The sequence below is a fragment of the Apium graveolens genome, unplaced genomic scaffold (assembly GCF_009905375.1).
Source record: "Apium graveolens cultivar Ventura unplaced genomic scaffold, ASM990537v1 ctg3736, whole genome shotgun sequence".
Classification (NCBI taxonomy): domain Eukaryota; kingdom Viridiplantae; phylum Streptophyta; class Magnoliopsida; order Apiales; family Apiaceae; genus Apium; species Apium graveolens.
The window spans coordinates 1-15,474 of NW_027418242.1; the positions used below are offsets into that span (position 1 = coordinate 1).

At 35.8% G+C, this 15,474-nt stretch overlaps 1 protein-coding gene across 1 annotated transcript; it reads right to left on the reverse strand.

Moving 5' to 3' along the window:
* Positions 1 to 9,029: 9,029 nt before the first annotated feature.
* Positions 9,030 to 9,557, reverse strand: LOC141701324 (putative mitochondrial protein AtMg00860). Its single transcript, XM_074505003.1, has one exon. The coding sequence runs from the start codon at positions 9,555 to 9,557 to the stop codon at positions 9,030 to 9,032; it is 528 nt and encodes a 175-aa protein (XP_074361104.1).
* Between the last annotated feature and the right edge of the window lie 5,917 nt (positions 9,558 to 15,474).

Here is a 15,474-nt window from a genome sequence, read left to right on the forward strand (position 1 = left end):
CCATCGCACTATCTTGAACTCTACGGGCCTCGGCATCACATCACTGTAAGAAAGACTCATCTAACCGTCTACGGACACCTTGGCTCCACCATCTCAATACGAACACGCCACTCGGGCTCTGGCACCAACATCTGCAGCCTAGACTCTCAGGCCAACCTATCTACCAAAGATCTCAACTCTGATATACGATCAAACACAAAGTCACAGTCCCGAGCCAAATCATCACTAACATGGGCAGGTACAGGCACAACAAGAACTCAATCAGGGGTTGGGACTCAGGCATAGGAGCTTGGGAATCTGCCCTAACCACTGGGAAATCTGGTACTAGTATCAAGGGAGAAACAGGCATAAAGGCAACACTGTCCTCAGACGGATCCTCATCAAAGTCTAAACTAATGTACTAGGGCTCCATAGTTGGGGGTGGAAAAGAGTCCACTGGTGAACCAGGAGGGCTGGCAAGAGGAGTCGAATCAAAACCACTATCATCTGAACTACTATCAGGGTCCTGAGATAAAATAAAACAGCAGCCAAGAACAGCATTAGGGTTAAATAAAACCTCCAACTGACTCAATGCCCTAACTATAATTACTATCTTGACCTATTCACTTACTTAGTCTACACCTAATAGTCTAACTCAATTCTATATGAGTTGAACACTTTCGTATTATTTAATCACCCATAATACCCTTTTATCCTAACTTGTCTCAGGGACTAAATCTTGTAGCTCTGATACCAACTTGTGACACCCTCAATCTCGGGGTTAGAAATGAGAAACCACAAACCAATAAACTCATATAATAACAGAAGAAATATAATAAACCCGAAACTAATAGGATCTAAACAGGATAAAGTATAAGACAAGATTACAACTACCAACCAGAATAATATTATTATAACCCTTTATATTAAAACCAAATTATTCGATTCCGACTTAGAATTGACAGATAACCCAAAAGTATCTGATTCATCTATTACACTTTCCACTAACTCTTGTCGCTGGCTCACACAGCTCTACCTGATCTGGCAAATGAAATTCCACGGTACGATAGGGACCCCCAGCAACGCTCTTGCGAGCGGTGCGCCTAAGTTTGGATATCCTCTTGCTTAACTGCCATTTTTAGATTACACAAATAAATGAGCAAAGAAGCTCAGCAAGTAACTATATAAACAATTATAAATATCATCATAACACAATAACTAAAGCATCCTATAACCAGTAAACAAACCCTAATTAGAAACCAAATCAATTTCCTGACATTTCTTAGAACGTCAACTCTTCTACCCCAATCGCGATACTCGCTTATCTTAGATATACACATATATCACACATACACATAATAGGTTAAAACCTTTATACATTTTATAACACCAAATAACTCAACTCCTTGCATATAGCAAATAATCATATAACCACATAATTCGACATATTGTACTTGTGACCAGTCATATTGACTATATTCCTTATATAACTCTATAGTTTCTTTCGAAAATCGGGCATGATGTATTCGTAAATACGATAGCCCTTTTTCTCGACAACTATCAACAACAACCCAATCGATTTCTATAGCCTTAGCTCTCATTTATATATCATCAACATTAATCCATATCTTATTAATACTTTAACACATAACATATAACTCAACCTTTCACGAATACCAAATTAACAAATTATCGTACCAAACTAAACTATAATTCCGAGATTCAAATTCAGGGTTTTGATTTAGAACCTACGTTAAGTCTTGGTAAGCGAAATTCAATAATCAAAACCACATCTCAAGCATGCAACCATAATTTAACATATAATCCACCTTATATAACATGCATATCTCAAATTGAAAAATCACTTTTAATATATAATTCGACTTAATAAAACTTAATATTTCAAATTTAATACTTTTTTTTCAGACCAATTTGACATGCATTAACTAATTTAATTGTAATATAGATTTTAGGACTCAGGAAAGCATCACAGTCCACCACCTACTCGCTAGAGCTCATCACAGGCGGCGGTAAGGTCTCGGAGATGCCCCATTTTGGGGGGGGGGGGTTCGACGAAACCTCACCAATACACTTAAAAGATAGCATGAACACTCTGGTCTCCATAAAAGACAGCAAAACCAACCAATTCTACTAGGAATTCTTAGAACCCGAACCAAACCCGAATGAGGGTTTCAAAGAACTCATAGATTCAAACACATGCATTCACAGATTCATGGAGAGGAAGTAAAACCCAACTGTAACACCCCAAAATCCGGGGTCGGGGGTCCGGGTTGTCACGAGTTCCATTTCCCTTAATAACATCTAATTCTTAATAAAAAAATCAACTACTGCCTACTGTGACCCCACAATATACACACACACCACAAGTTATAGTCTCAGAGATGAATACCAAAAATAACACAAGTCATTTTATTCCACAATTATAAGTCATTACACCTCAAAAGGGTTTCTGAATAAATTTACATATTCCTTGCCATTATTATAATTCATAAATATACATAAGTCTGGTATATCAAAATTTGAAATCATAGCCTATTGGTAGTTCCTACCTCAGCTACAGCGACATCAACGCCTACCGGAAACTGCGGAACGTTTCCTATTCACTCGCGAATTGGGAGCTTGGTCATGTTCATCTTATCTATCTGTTGTTGTGTGATGAAAGAAGAAAGCAAGGGTGAGCAAAAAACCCATCAAAATATGCATAATAATTAACAATATATGAGCATTCTCATAGTACTCATGAAAGTCTTGGTCAAGAAGAAATGAACCAAGTTTGATATCCCATCGCGACCAAGTTACAAAATATTCAATATATATATATATACTTTTCAAAATCTTGGAAGTCCTCTTCCATGCATATTATACACAGAGTTCCAGTTTATAACTATAAAAAAATATATCATTGTAAGGTGATCTCATATATCTAACCTTGTTTCAACGTTTTTCTGAAAATCTTTGTCATGCATAAGATAATCATTAACTAGATATAAGTTGAAAAGATGAAGTTACAAGATACTCCAATATACTTATATCTTTTCCGAATACTACTTGAACTATCACGTTCAAGGTATAATCAGTTTCAAAAGTTCATCATAGATGAGATTACCAGATAAGACTTGAATAGGTTCAATCTTTGAAATATCATTCAAAAGAAATGAAGTTACGAGATACTTCATTAAGTCCCGATAGATATATACACCTATATATATCTCTCATACTTTCCTTGAAAACCTATGTTATAAAAAGTATAAACAGAATTATAATACCCAATGAATTTGGAAAGAAGAAAAACTTTGGCATAAACCCGATATCTTGTTGATCAGGAAAAGATATCAATTAAGTAACATTTTCTACTAGTAGATGAATGAATCCCCCACCGGTCATCACCCTGGCCGCACTAGGGCCTTGTGCTCACCGCCACCCAGCCTCTTATGCGTTGATGGACTGCCACCCAGCCATTTACACTTTGATAGACCGTACCCCGGCCTATCGCTTATGCCGACTCAATTAGATGGACTTACTTCCCGAACGTTGGGCAAGTAATTAAATTCTTTTATCAAAACCGCAACCTCGTTGCGAATATAAAATACACCACAGAGCCGGATCCCTCATATTTTTAAGCGAGTATTTAAATCCCCTTCGAGTTTTGGGATCCGCTCTAACTTTTAAAATCATTTTGAAGACTCGAAAACATTTTAAAAAATGTTTAGATTAATGATGATTTAATAAAATAAATCAGTCCCGGGTGTTAGAAAATATCTTAATATTATTTAAATAATATTCCCACAAAGAATAATCTTTATAAAAATAATTGAAGTAGAAGTTTTAAAACTCATACTTGAAACGAATAATAAAATAACAAAAGGTACGATATTTATTTGAATAATCGAAAATAAGTTTGATTATTATTCAAAACCATCGAATATACCTTATTCGATAAATAGTTATAGAAAACATATATATATATACTAGGGAACCTCGCCTCCCGGTTTTAGGAAAATGTTCAACTCTGGGTCCCCTATACTAAGGGTATACACAAAATGCCTATCTCTAGCATAGGTATTATTCAGTTTATAAACAATTGAATCGATAACAAGATATCAAGATTAAGAAACAGGCATGCATATATAAATATATTATATATCATATCAACATGCTCCAATATATCGCAAGACTTTGCTAATAATAACCAGGCACTTATCTCAAGATAATGCATCAATATATTACATCACAACAACAGTATAACGGGTAGAAAACTTGCCTGAGCGTTCCGGGGGAAGACTTAAGCTTAGAGTGGGTCCGGTAACCTATGAACAACAACATAAGCCGGAATTAGACCACGGTCACTTAAGAAACTAGTCAAAACTCACTCATACCCTAACGGTCGCTTTCAGTCACTTACACGATTAACGATTTGCCTTAATCACTTGCGTACCCTCGGCTCCACCAATTTTAATAAATTATATATTACGAATTTTAAGGCAACTCTTTCGCGAGTACTTTACTAACTACCTAACCCACCTTACATAATTGTTTCATAATCCAATTAGTCTTTTAAGGGCCTTGAACAAGGTTTCAAAGTTAAGCGAGGGGTAAGGGTTCGTTCACGAAATACCATTACTTAAAACGGTATTTCTCCTAAACCGTAAATCGGATCTAAGCGAACCACATACCAAAACGAAAGTTTACGACATGATCTAGCTAAAAACGGCAAAGGTCAGAATCTTACAGTGAGTTCTCTGGGCCAAGATTCATGCAAAAATAGTCTAAGGAAAACGGGAATTATGACGGCTATGTTTACAAGATTCCCAAAATAATTACCACTCTAAATCCTCATCAATTCACTCACAACCATCAACACAACAATATTCAACCATCATACTACAAACTCAGTCCCCAACTCCAAGTTTTACCAATTTATCCAACCAATCAAAGACCCAATATTCAAAACCAATACAAATCCACCAAAACTACTTATAATCAAAGATCAAGCCTTAATACTAACAATGCTTCAATAAAACTTAATGGAATCATAAACTCAAAGCTAGATGAAGTTTATACCTTTCTTAGATCCTTAAACCACTTACAAGATATTGTAATCCTTAAGAGAGCCTTGATCTATGTTTATCATGTTCAAACTTGCAAAGGAGTTCAAGAAATGAGTTAGAACTTTTGGAGTTACAATTAGTCCGATTTAAAGAACTGTAAGAATGAGGGTGTTACCATGATTATTTGGACGAGACTTGTGAACAAGAGTTGTAGGTCATCTCAATACCTTTTCAACGAGCTATAGAACATAATATTTGAATGAGTATAGAAGGAGATATGGCAGTTTGAAGTTGCTGGTATTATTTTGGCCCACAGCAAAATGAGGAAATGGAGAAAATGGAAAAGCTTCTTTGATTTGTTTTGGTGATTTGTGTGGTGTTTAGCTTGGTTACTTGTCAACTTGCACAAATATCTATTAACCATGCTTACATCACCTTCCTTATGTCATCAACTTGCCACATGTCAATTCTCTAAGGCTTGATGATTTCATCTTGTGCTATTTACTTGATTAGTGCTTAATTACTTGGCTAATTACCGCTTATCTGTTATACGGTTCGCTTAACTTTCGTTTTCGTTCGTCGTTTGAGGGATCATATCCGAGATCTTATTACTTGGGTTTCCCTAAACCTTTCTCAATATTTTATATTCATTTTATGATTGTGATCCTCCCTTATTATCCTTGAATTTAAATCATTTTAATCATGTTACCTTATACTCAATTCTTTCGGTATCTGATGGATTTTCGGGGAAAAATCAAAGTGTCCGGATTCGAATTCTAACGACATTTACATACACTCATTTACTTTATGAAGTACCAATACGATCTTAGAATTTCCATAACAGTACTCCTATATAGCGTGGTCTAATAATTTTCCTTAATCAGCATCATCAGCAAAGAGTTACTATTTATCAGGGTTTCAAAATTTTCCAAAATTGGGGTTATTACACCAACACACAAGTGGTCTCGGATTCAACAAAGGATGAAAAACAAGAGAGAAAAGGAGGAGAGAAGATACCGAGCGAGGGAGAGAAATGAAAGAGACCGAGAAAGAGAAATGGTTCCACCTGGAAAAAAAAGGGAGTCTGCTCTTTATAGAAAAGGGCAGAGGCAGAAATGTCCTTTGCCCTTTTTACTTTTATTCTATTTTCTGATTTTTGAATATTCTAAAAGAAAATTGAATCATAAATTGTTAAATAAATAGAAAACATGGATTTAATTGCAATACTCATTTTTAAAATAAATTTTATGAAAATATTTATCCTTGGATAATTTTAGAATAATATTTTAGCGAACGGTTTAATTTCTATGGATTTTACATATAACTCACAGATAATAAAAATAAACTCTGAAAAATCATTTTAAAATACCAAAATATCAAAATAAATACAACTACCATTTTTTAAAAGTGTCTAGGACTATTCCACAGATAATAAAACAAATTTCGCACATTGATCATATTTTAATAATTTTATAAAAATATATAGGATCAATAAATCCTTATTTTTACAAGATAAATCATTTTGAAAAATATTTAAAAACTCGTAAATCACATATTCACACTTGTATATTTAAAATAACATATATTCATACAATAACATCAAACACATTCCATATTTGTACACCTTAGCACATCATTCCCCTTTTTAATAGCTGATTACGCGAGTAATAATTACTATATTCAAATAACAGTATAACTCTTTTCAAATATGAATCCAATAAATCATAGGTACACGGATTACACATTAATACCATAACTCAACACAATCCACAAATTATCTTATTTTGAATCCTTTTTTCTTTAAATCCTTCTTTCAGATAACGGGTCCCGTTCTACCTGACGGCCCGACAAAACATAGCTTATGTCTTCAGCTGACTCATAAAACTGGAACGAGACATCTTGCGTTCCCTTTCACTATTATATGGAAATTACACATAAGCCACAAATTATATAACTTTATATTTATTCACACACAAATCCATATAGTCCACAATTATATCACAAAACTATATTTTATTCATATAAATACATCGCGAAAATCCCAGTCGTTACAATCTACCCCCTGAAAAGGATTATGTTCTCAGAATCTAACTTAAACAAACAAATTGGGCTATTTCTCACGCATTTCACTTTCTAATTCCCAAGTTGATTTCTCGACCTTAGGATTTCTCCAAAAAATTCTAAATAATGGTACAATCTTATTTCGAAGCGCTTTTACTTTCCGATCTAAGATCTGAACGGGTTGTTCTACATAGGACAAGTCTTGCTGAATTTCCACGGGTTCCAACTCAATTACGTGACTAACATATGCATTGTACTTTTTTAAAAGAGATATGTGGAATAAGTTATGGAGTTGTTGCCTTTGCGGAGGTAACGCTAACTCGTATGCTACTTTTCTGACTTTCTTTAACACTTCGAATGGTCCAATATATATGGGACTCGGCTTTCCTTTCTTTCCAAATCTGGATAAGCCTTTCCATGGAGATATCCTTATCAACACTTTGTCTCCGGGTGCGAATACCATATCCTTTCGATTTTGGTCTGCATATTTCCTTTGTCGATCTTGAGCAGCTATCAGCCTTTTACGAATCACTTCCACTTTTTCCTTCATTTGTTGAACTAGTTTTGGGACTAACACCTTGCGCTCGCCAACTTCATCCCAATATGTAAGGGATCTACATTTTCTTCCATTCAATGCTTCATAAGGCAGCATTCTAATACTTGCGTGATAATTGTTGTTGTATGAAAAATTTATCAGGGAAAAATGGCCATCCCAATTTTCCTTGAAATCCAACGCACAGGTTCTCAACATATCTTCAATCGTCTAAATAGTTCTTTCACTTTGTTCGTCTGTATGCGGATGATACGCGGTGCTCATTTTTAACTTTGTACCCAAATGATCATGAAATTGTCATCAAAATCTTGAGTTAAATCTTGGATCTCTATCAGACACGATAGATACCGTACTCCATGATGCATTACGATTTCGTCTACGATTTCGTCTAGATACAACTTAACTAACCGTTCTAAATAAAATCTTTCGTTGATTGGAAAAAAATGCGCTGACTTTGTCAGTCGTTCAATAATCACCCAAATCGCATCATGATTAGCCTTGGTCATTGGTAATCCTACCATGAAATCCATCGTAATATCCTCCCACTTCCATTCAGGTATGTCTAGTGGTTGAAGCAATCCACTCGGTCGCTGGTGTTTTGCCTTTACTCTTTGACACGTATAGCACTTGCTTATCCACTCTGAAATTTCCTTTTTCATGTTTGGCCACCAATAGATCTCTTTCAGATCCTTGTACATTTTCATACTTCCAGGATGAATCAAAAATCTCGAATTATGCGCTTCGTGTAGAATCTCGTGCCTTAACTCTGTAATATTAGGAATCCAAATACACGTACAAACTCTTTATATTCCTTTATCATTCTTTTGAGCCTTAATCTCTTCTCCTGACAATTTATCCTTCTCGTGATCCATCACTTGTTCCTGACAACATCGAATCTTTTCGGGGATCTCTGGCTGAAATTTCATTATTTATATCACTTCCTTTGTTAATCTCGGGAGTTGTATCTATTTCCAACTTCTCAAATTTCTTGATCAATTTGGCAGACGAAGTTAACACATTCAATCTTTCTTTGCGGCTTAACGCATCCTCTACAATATTCGCCTTTCCGAATGATAATTTATCGTACAGTCGTAGTCCTTGATTAATTCCAACCATCTCCTTTGTCTCATATTCAACTCTTTCTGTGTAAAGATGTACTTCAATCTCTTGTGGTCCATATAAATTTCATACTTTTCTCCGTATAGATAGTGTCTCCAATCTTAAGAGCAAACATAATCGCTGCTAATTCTAAATCATGCGTAGGATATTTCTGCTCATGCAGCTTCAATTGACGTGATGCATAGCTATCACATTTCCATGGTGCATCAACACACAACCTAATCCTTTATACGAATCATCGCTATATATCACAAACTCCCTTTCTCATCAGGTAGAACCAATACTGGTGTTGAAACTAATCTTTTCTTTAGTTCCTGAAAGCTTTCTTCACACTTATTTTTCCAAACAAATTTTTCATTTTTCCTTGTCAGCTTAGTCAGTGGAACTGCAATCTTAGAAAAATCTTGAACGAATCGCCGATAATATCTAGCCAATCCTAGAAAACTTCTTAGTTCTGTTGTACTCTTTGGTCTTTCCCAATTCATAATAGCTTTGATCTTTGTAGGATCTACTTTGATGCCTTCACTGTTGACTACGTGTCCAAGAAACTGAACTTCCTTTAACCAAAATTCACATTTAGAAAACTTTGTGTACAACTTCTCTTTCCTCAGAATTTCCAAAGAAATATTCAAAGGTTCCATGTGTTCCACTTCCGTCTTTGAATAAATCAAAATATCGTCAATGAATGCTATTACGAACTTGTCCAAGTAATTCTTAAATAGTCGATTCAGAAGATCCATAAAAACAATTGGCACATTTATCAATCCAAACGCCATTACCAAGAACTCATAATGTCCATATCTCGTTCAAAAGTCATCTTGGGTATATCTTCCGCCTTAATATTCAATTGATGATATCCTTATCTTAAATCGATCTTCGAGAAACATGTAGCTCCTTTCAGCTGATTAACAAATCGTCAATTCGCAAGTAGAGGGTACTTATTCTTGATAGTCAACTTATTGAGTTTGCGATAATCGATACATAATCTCATACTTCCATCTTTCCTTCTTTCACGAACAGCACTGGTGCACCCCGGGACACACTCGGTCGAAAACTCTTTTATCTAACAATCTTGCAATTTTGTCGCCAGTTCCTTCATTTCAATGGGCGTCATTCGATAAGGGGCTTTCGAAACTGGTTCCGTTCTAGGAGCCAAATCAATCGTGAATTCAATCTCTCGATCCGAGGTAATCCAGGTAATTCATCGGGAAATACATCGGAAAAACTTTTTACCACAAAATGTCCTCAATCCAGAGGGATTCCTTCTTTACATCCTTTACATGATCCAATAAGCTTCGCATCCTTGTCGTAACAATCTTCTTATCAGAATTGCTGTTAGAAATTTCTGATCTTGCTTCTTTCCTTAATATCACCTTAATTCCATCCTTGGTCCTCAATTTCACTTTCTTACTTCTAAATTGATCGGCGCATCGTGGTTCACTAAACCAATCATATTCGAGAATAACGTCAATTCTCCTAATTAACGGTATAAGTTAGCAGAAAAATGTCGACCTTCTTTTACTATATCGCAACTAGGACAAATTCTATTGGCAGCAACTCTTTCTTGTTCGCTACTTATATAATCAAATTAGATTCTAAAGGTACGCAACGCACTTTAGTCTATCAACAACACTTTCGGAAATAAATGATCTAGTATCTCCAGAATCCATTAATGTTTTAACTTCTACTGAATTTATAGCAAGCGTACCTGCTACCACATCTGCATCCTGCATTGCATCTTTCATTGTCATGTTGAACGTCCGTGTCCTTTGCTGAACTGATTGTGCTGGTAGAGGCGGCGGTCCAGCAATCTTTAAAACATTTGCCTTCTGAAAAGGCTCCTTGAAATTCCTTGCCATATGGCCAACTTTCCCGCACTTAAAATAAGTCATTAATAACTTCCCTACACCACTTGTGCATTCTGATGAGTAATGACCTTTCTGGTTACACTTGAAACATGTCACATTGAGCTTATTACATCTTCCAGGGTGTCTTTTTCCACAAGTATTGTATTCTTATATCGGGGGTCTATTATCCCTTGTTGGTTGTCCGGCTTTCTGGAAACGATTCTTTTAATTCCAATTTTCAGGCTTAAACTTCTGGAATTTATGTCCAGCATTGCTAACATTCCTCCCAAACTATCCTCTAAACTTAGAGCTTCTTTGGTCTGGTTTTGAATCTTCAAACTTCATTTTCTTCCCTTCACTTTCCCTTTTAGTTGCTTCTCTTTCCCTTTTAGTTGCACAATCATCGCCTTCTGTACCGCTGTAGCATATGTCCTTATCTCGAGAAGAGCCACTTGACTCTGAATCCACGGCTTAAGTCCTTGTTGAAACTTTTAGCTTTCTTCGCTTCTGTATTCACGTACTCGGGCACAAACCTTGCTAACTCAGAAAACTTTACTTCATATTTCCGCTACAGTCATATTCTCTTGCTTTAAATCCAGAAACCTCATTTCTAACTAATCTTGCATATAACTCGGTAGGTACTTTTCTAAGAATAATTTCGTAAACTTCTGCCAAGAAATAGCTTCTCCTTCTTGCAACACTTTGGTAGATTCCCACCAATACTAGCTTCATCCTTAAGATAATAACTTGCATACTTCGTCTTCTTCTTATCCTTAACTTCTGCTAGCTCAAATGCTTTCTCCATTTCTCTTAACCATTTTTTAGCTTTAATCTGATCGGGCAAACCTACAAATTCTGGGGGATGGACAGATTGAAAGTTTTTGAAGTTTTCCGACTCTTGAGGCTGGGGTTGTTGTAGGAGTTGAAGAAGTCGGTTAATTATATGGGTGTCCTGGTTTTTATCTTCGTTTTGGGGTTGCATTTTTTTCTTCAGGGATGATTTGGTGAAGTGGCCATTTTATAAACCTGATGAGCATTTATTTAGAAATATGATAGCATGGCATATATAACAATAATGATTCTTTAGGAATAGCTTTAGGATTTCAAGTTTTACCCATTTGGACATGCAATCCTATTACTACATAATTCGCTCACCGGTTAGGGTTCTCACATGACATAAGATTTTTTATCACAAAGGTTTTAAATACGATCGCTTGGTAAACATATTAAACAAATAACTGATAAAATTCAAAGAACAACGATAAGGAAATAAGGGTGCATAGATAGATAGTTAGTTAAAACAAAGTTCTGGAAACAAGGTACAATAACATGGCAGGGTTAAATAGAGGAAAAACTGGAAAATATCCCCTATCTACCCCTAACTTCTACCTAACTTCTACCAATACAACAGATACTAAAATAGATTATAATACAACATAAAAGGGAACCCGGCATTTAACCAAGTATCCCAAAGCCTGCCGGCATTGAAAAGAAACAACAACAACTACTACTACTACGGGCTCTACCAAATATCCCATCTAAACTCACAACCCAACTAAACATGGCGATCCATAACCTCTCTCAACACAGAAAGCATCCATCGCACTATCTTATGAACTCTACGGGCCTCGGCATCAGCATCACTGTAAGAAAGACCTCATCTAACCGTCTACGGACAACCTGGCTCCACCATCTCAATACGAACACGCCACTCGGGCTCTGGCACCAACATCTGCAGCCTAGACTCTCAGGCCAACCTATCTACCAAAGATCTCAACTCTGATATACGATCAAACACAAAGTCACAGTCCCGAGCCAAATCATCACTAACATGGGCAGGTACAGGCACAACAAGAACTCAATCAGGGGTTGGGGACTCAGGCATAGGAGCTTGGGAATCTGCCCTAACCACTGGGAAATCTGGTACTAGTATCAGGGGAGAAACAGGCATAAAGGCAACACTGTCCTCAGACGGATCCTCATCAAAGTCTAAACTAATGTACTAGGGCTCCATAGTTGGGGGTGGAAAAGAGTCCACTGGTGAACCAGGAGGGCTGGCAAGAGGAGTCGAATCAAAACCACTATCATCTGAACTACTATCAGGGTCCTGAGATAAAATATAAAACAGCAGCCAAGAAACAGCATTAGGGTTAAATAAAACCTCCAACTGACTCAATGCCCTAACTATAATTACTATCTTGACCTATTCACTTACTTAGTCTACACCTAATAGTCTAACTCAATTCTATATGAGTTGAACACTTTCGTATTATTTAATCACCCATAATACCCTTTTATCCTAACTTGTCTCAGGGACTAAATCTTGTAGCTCTGATACCAACTTGTGACACCCTCAATCTCGGGGTTAGAAATGAGAAACCACAACACCAATAAACTCATATAATAACAGAAGAAATATAATAAACCCGAAACTAATAGGATCTAAACAGGATAAAGTATAAGACAAGATTACAACTACCAACCAGAATAATATTATTACAACCCTTTATATTAAAACCAAATTATTCGATTCCGACTTAGAATTGACAGATAACCCAAAAGTATCTGATTCATCTATTACACTTTCCACTAACTCTTGTCGCTGGCTCACACAGCATCTACCTGATCTGGCAAATGAAATTCCACGGTACGATAGGGACCCCCAGCAACGCTCTTGCGAGCGGTGCGCCTAAGTTTGGATATCCTCTTGCTTAACTGCCATTTTTAGATTACACAAATAAATGAGCAAAGAAGCTCAGCAAGTAACTATATAAACAATTATAAATATCATCATAACACAATAACTAAAGCATCCTATAACCAGTAAACAAACCCTAATTAGAAACCAAATCAATTTCCTGACATTTCTTAGAACGTCAACTCTTCTACCCCAATCGCGATACTCGCTTATCTTAGATATACACATATATCACACATACACATAATAGGTTAAAACCTTTATACATTTTATAACACCAAATAACTCAACTCCTTGCATATAGCAAATAATCATATAACCACATAATTCGACATATTGTACTTGTGACCAGTCATATTGACTATATTCCTTATATAACTCTATAGTTTCTTTCGAAAATCGGGCATGATGTATTCGTAAATACGATAGCCCTTTTTCTCGACAACTATCAACAACAACCCAATCGATTTCTATAGCCTTAGCTCTCATTTATATATCATCAACATTAATCCATATCTTATTAATACTTTAACACATAACATATAACTCAACCTTTCACGAATACCAAATTAACAAATTATCGTACCAAACTAAACTATAATTCCGAGATTCAAATTCAGGGTTTTGATTTAGAACCTACGTTAAGTCTTGGTAAGCGAAATTCAATAATCAAAACCACATCTCAAGCATGCAACCATAATTTAACATATAATCCACCTTATATATCAACATGCATATCTCAAATTGAAAAATCACTTTTAATATATAATTCGACTTAATAAAACTTAATATTTCAAATTTAATACTTTGAATTTTTCAGACCAATTTGACATGCATTAACTAATTTAATTGTAATATAGATTTTAGGACTCAGGAAAGCATCACAGTCCACCACCTACTCGCTAGAGCTCATCACAGGCGGCGGTAAGGTCTCGGAGATGCCCCATTTTGGGGGGGGGGGGGTTCGACGAAACCTCACCAATACACTTAAAAGATAGCATGAACACTCTGGTCTCCATAAAAGACAGCAAAACCAACCAATTCTACTAGGAATTCTTAGAACCCGAACCAAACCCGAATGAGGGTTTCAAAGAACTCATAGATTCAAACACATGCATTCACAGATTCATGGAGAGGAAGTAAAACCCAACTGTAACACCCCAAAATCCGGGGTCGGGGGTCCGGGTTGTCACGAGTTCCATTTCCCTTAATAACATCTAATTCTTAATAAAAAAATTCAACTACTGCCTACTGTGACCCCACAATATACACACACACCACAAGTTATAGTCTCAGAGATGAATACCAAAAATAACACAAGTCATTTTATTCCACAATTATAAGTCATTACACCTCAAAAGGGTTTCTGAATAAATTTACATATTCCTTGCCATTATTATAATTCATAAATATACATAAGTCTGGTACATCAAAATTTGAAATCATAGCCTATTGGTAGTTCCTACCTCAGCTACAGCGACATCAACGCCTACCGGAAACTGCGGAACGTTTCCTATCCACTCGCGAATTGGGAGCTTGGTCATGTTCATCTTATCTATCTGTTGTTGTGTGATGAAAGAAGAAAGCAAGGGTGAGCAAAAAACCCATCAAAATAATATGCATAATAATTAACAATATATGAGCATTCTCATAGTACTCATGAAAGTCTTGGTCAAGAAGAAATGAACCAAGTTTGATATCCCATCGCGACCAAGTTACAAAATATTCAATATATATGTATATATACTTTTCAAAATCTTGGAAGTCCTCTTCCATGCATATTATACACAGAGTTCCAGTTTATAACTATAAAAAAATATATCATTGTAAGGTGATCTCATATATCTAACCTTGTTTCAACGTTTTTCTGAAAATCTTTGTCATGCATAAGATAATCATTAACTAGATATAAGTTGAAAAGATGAAGTTACAAGATACTCCAATATACTTATATCTTTTCCGAATACTACTTGAACTATCATCGTTCAAGGTATAATCAGTTTCAAAAGTTCATCACATAGATGAGATTACCAGATAAGACTTGAATAGGTTCAATCTTTGAAATATCATTCAAAAGAAATGAAGTTACGAGATACTTCATTAAGTCCCGATAGATATATACACCTATATATATCTCTCATACTTTCC

Coding starts and splice junctions, on each gene's coding strand:
- LOC141701324 (XM_074505003.1), bottom strand. CDS start 9,557: ATGGCGTTTGGATTGATAAATGTGCCAATTGTTTTTATGGATCTTCTG.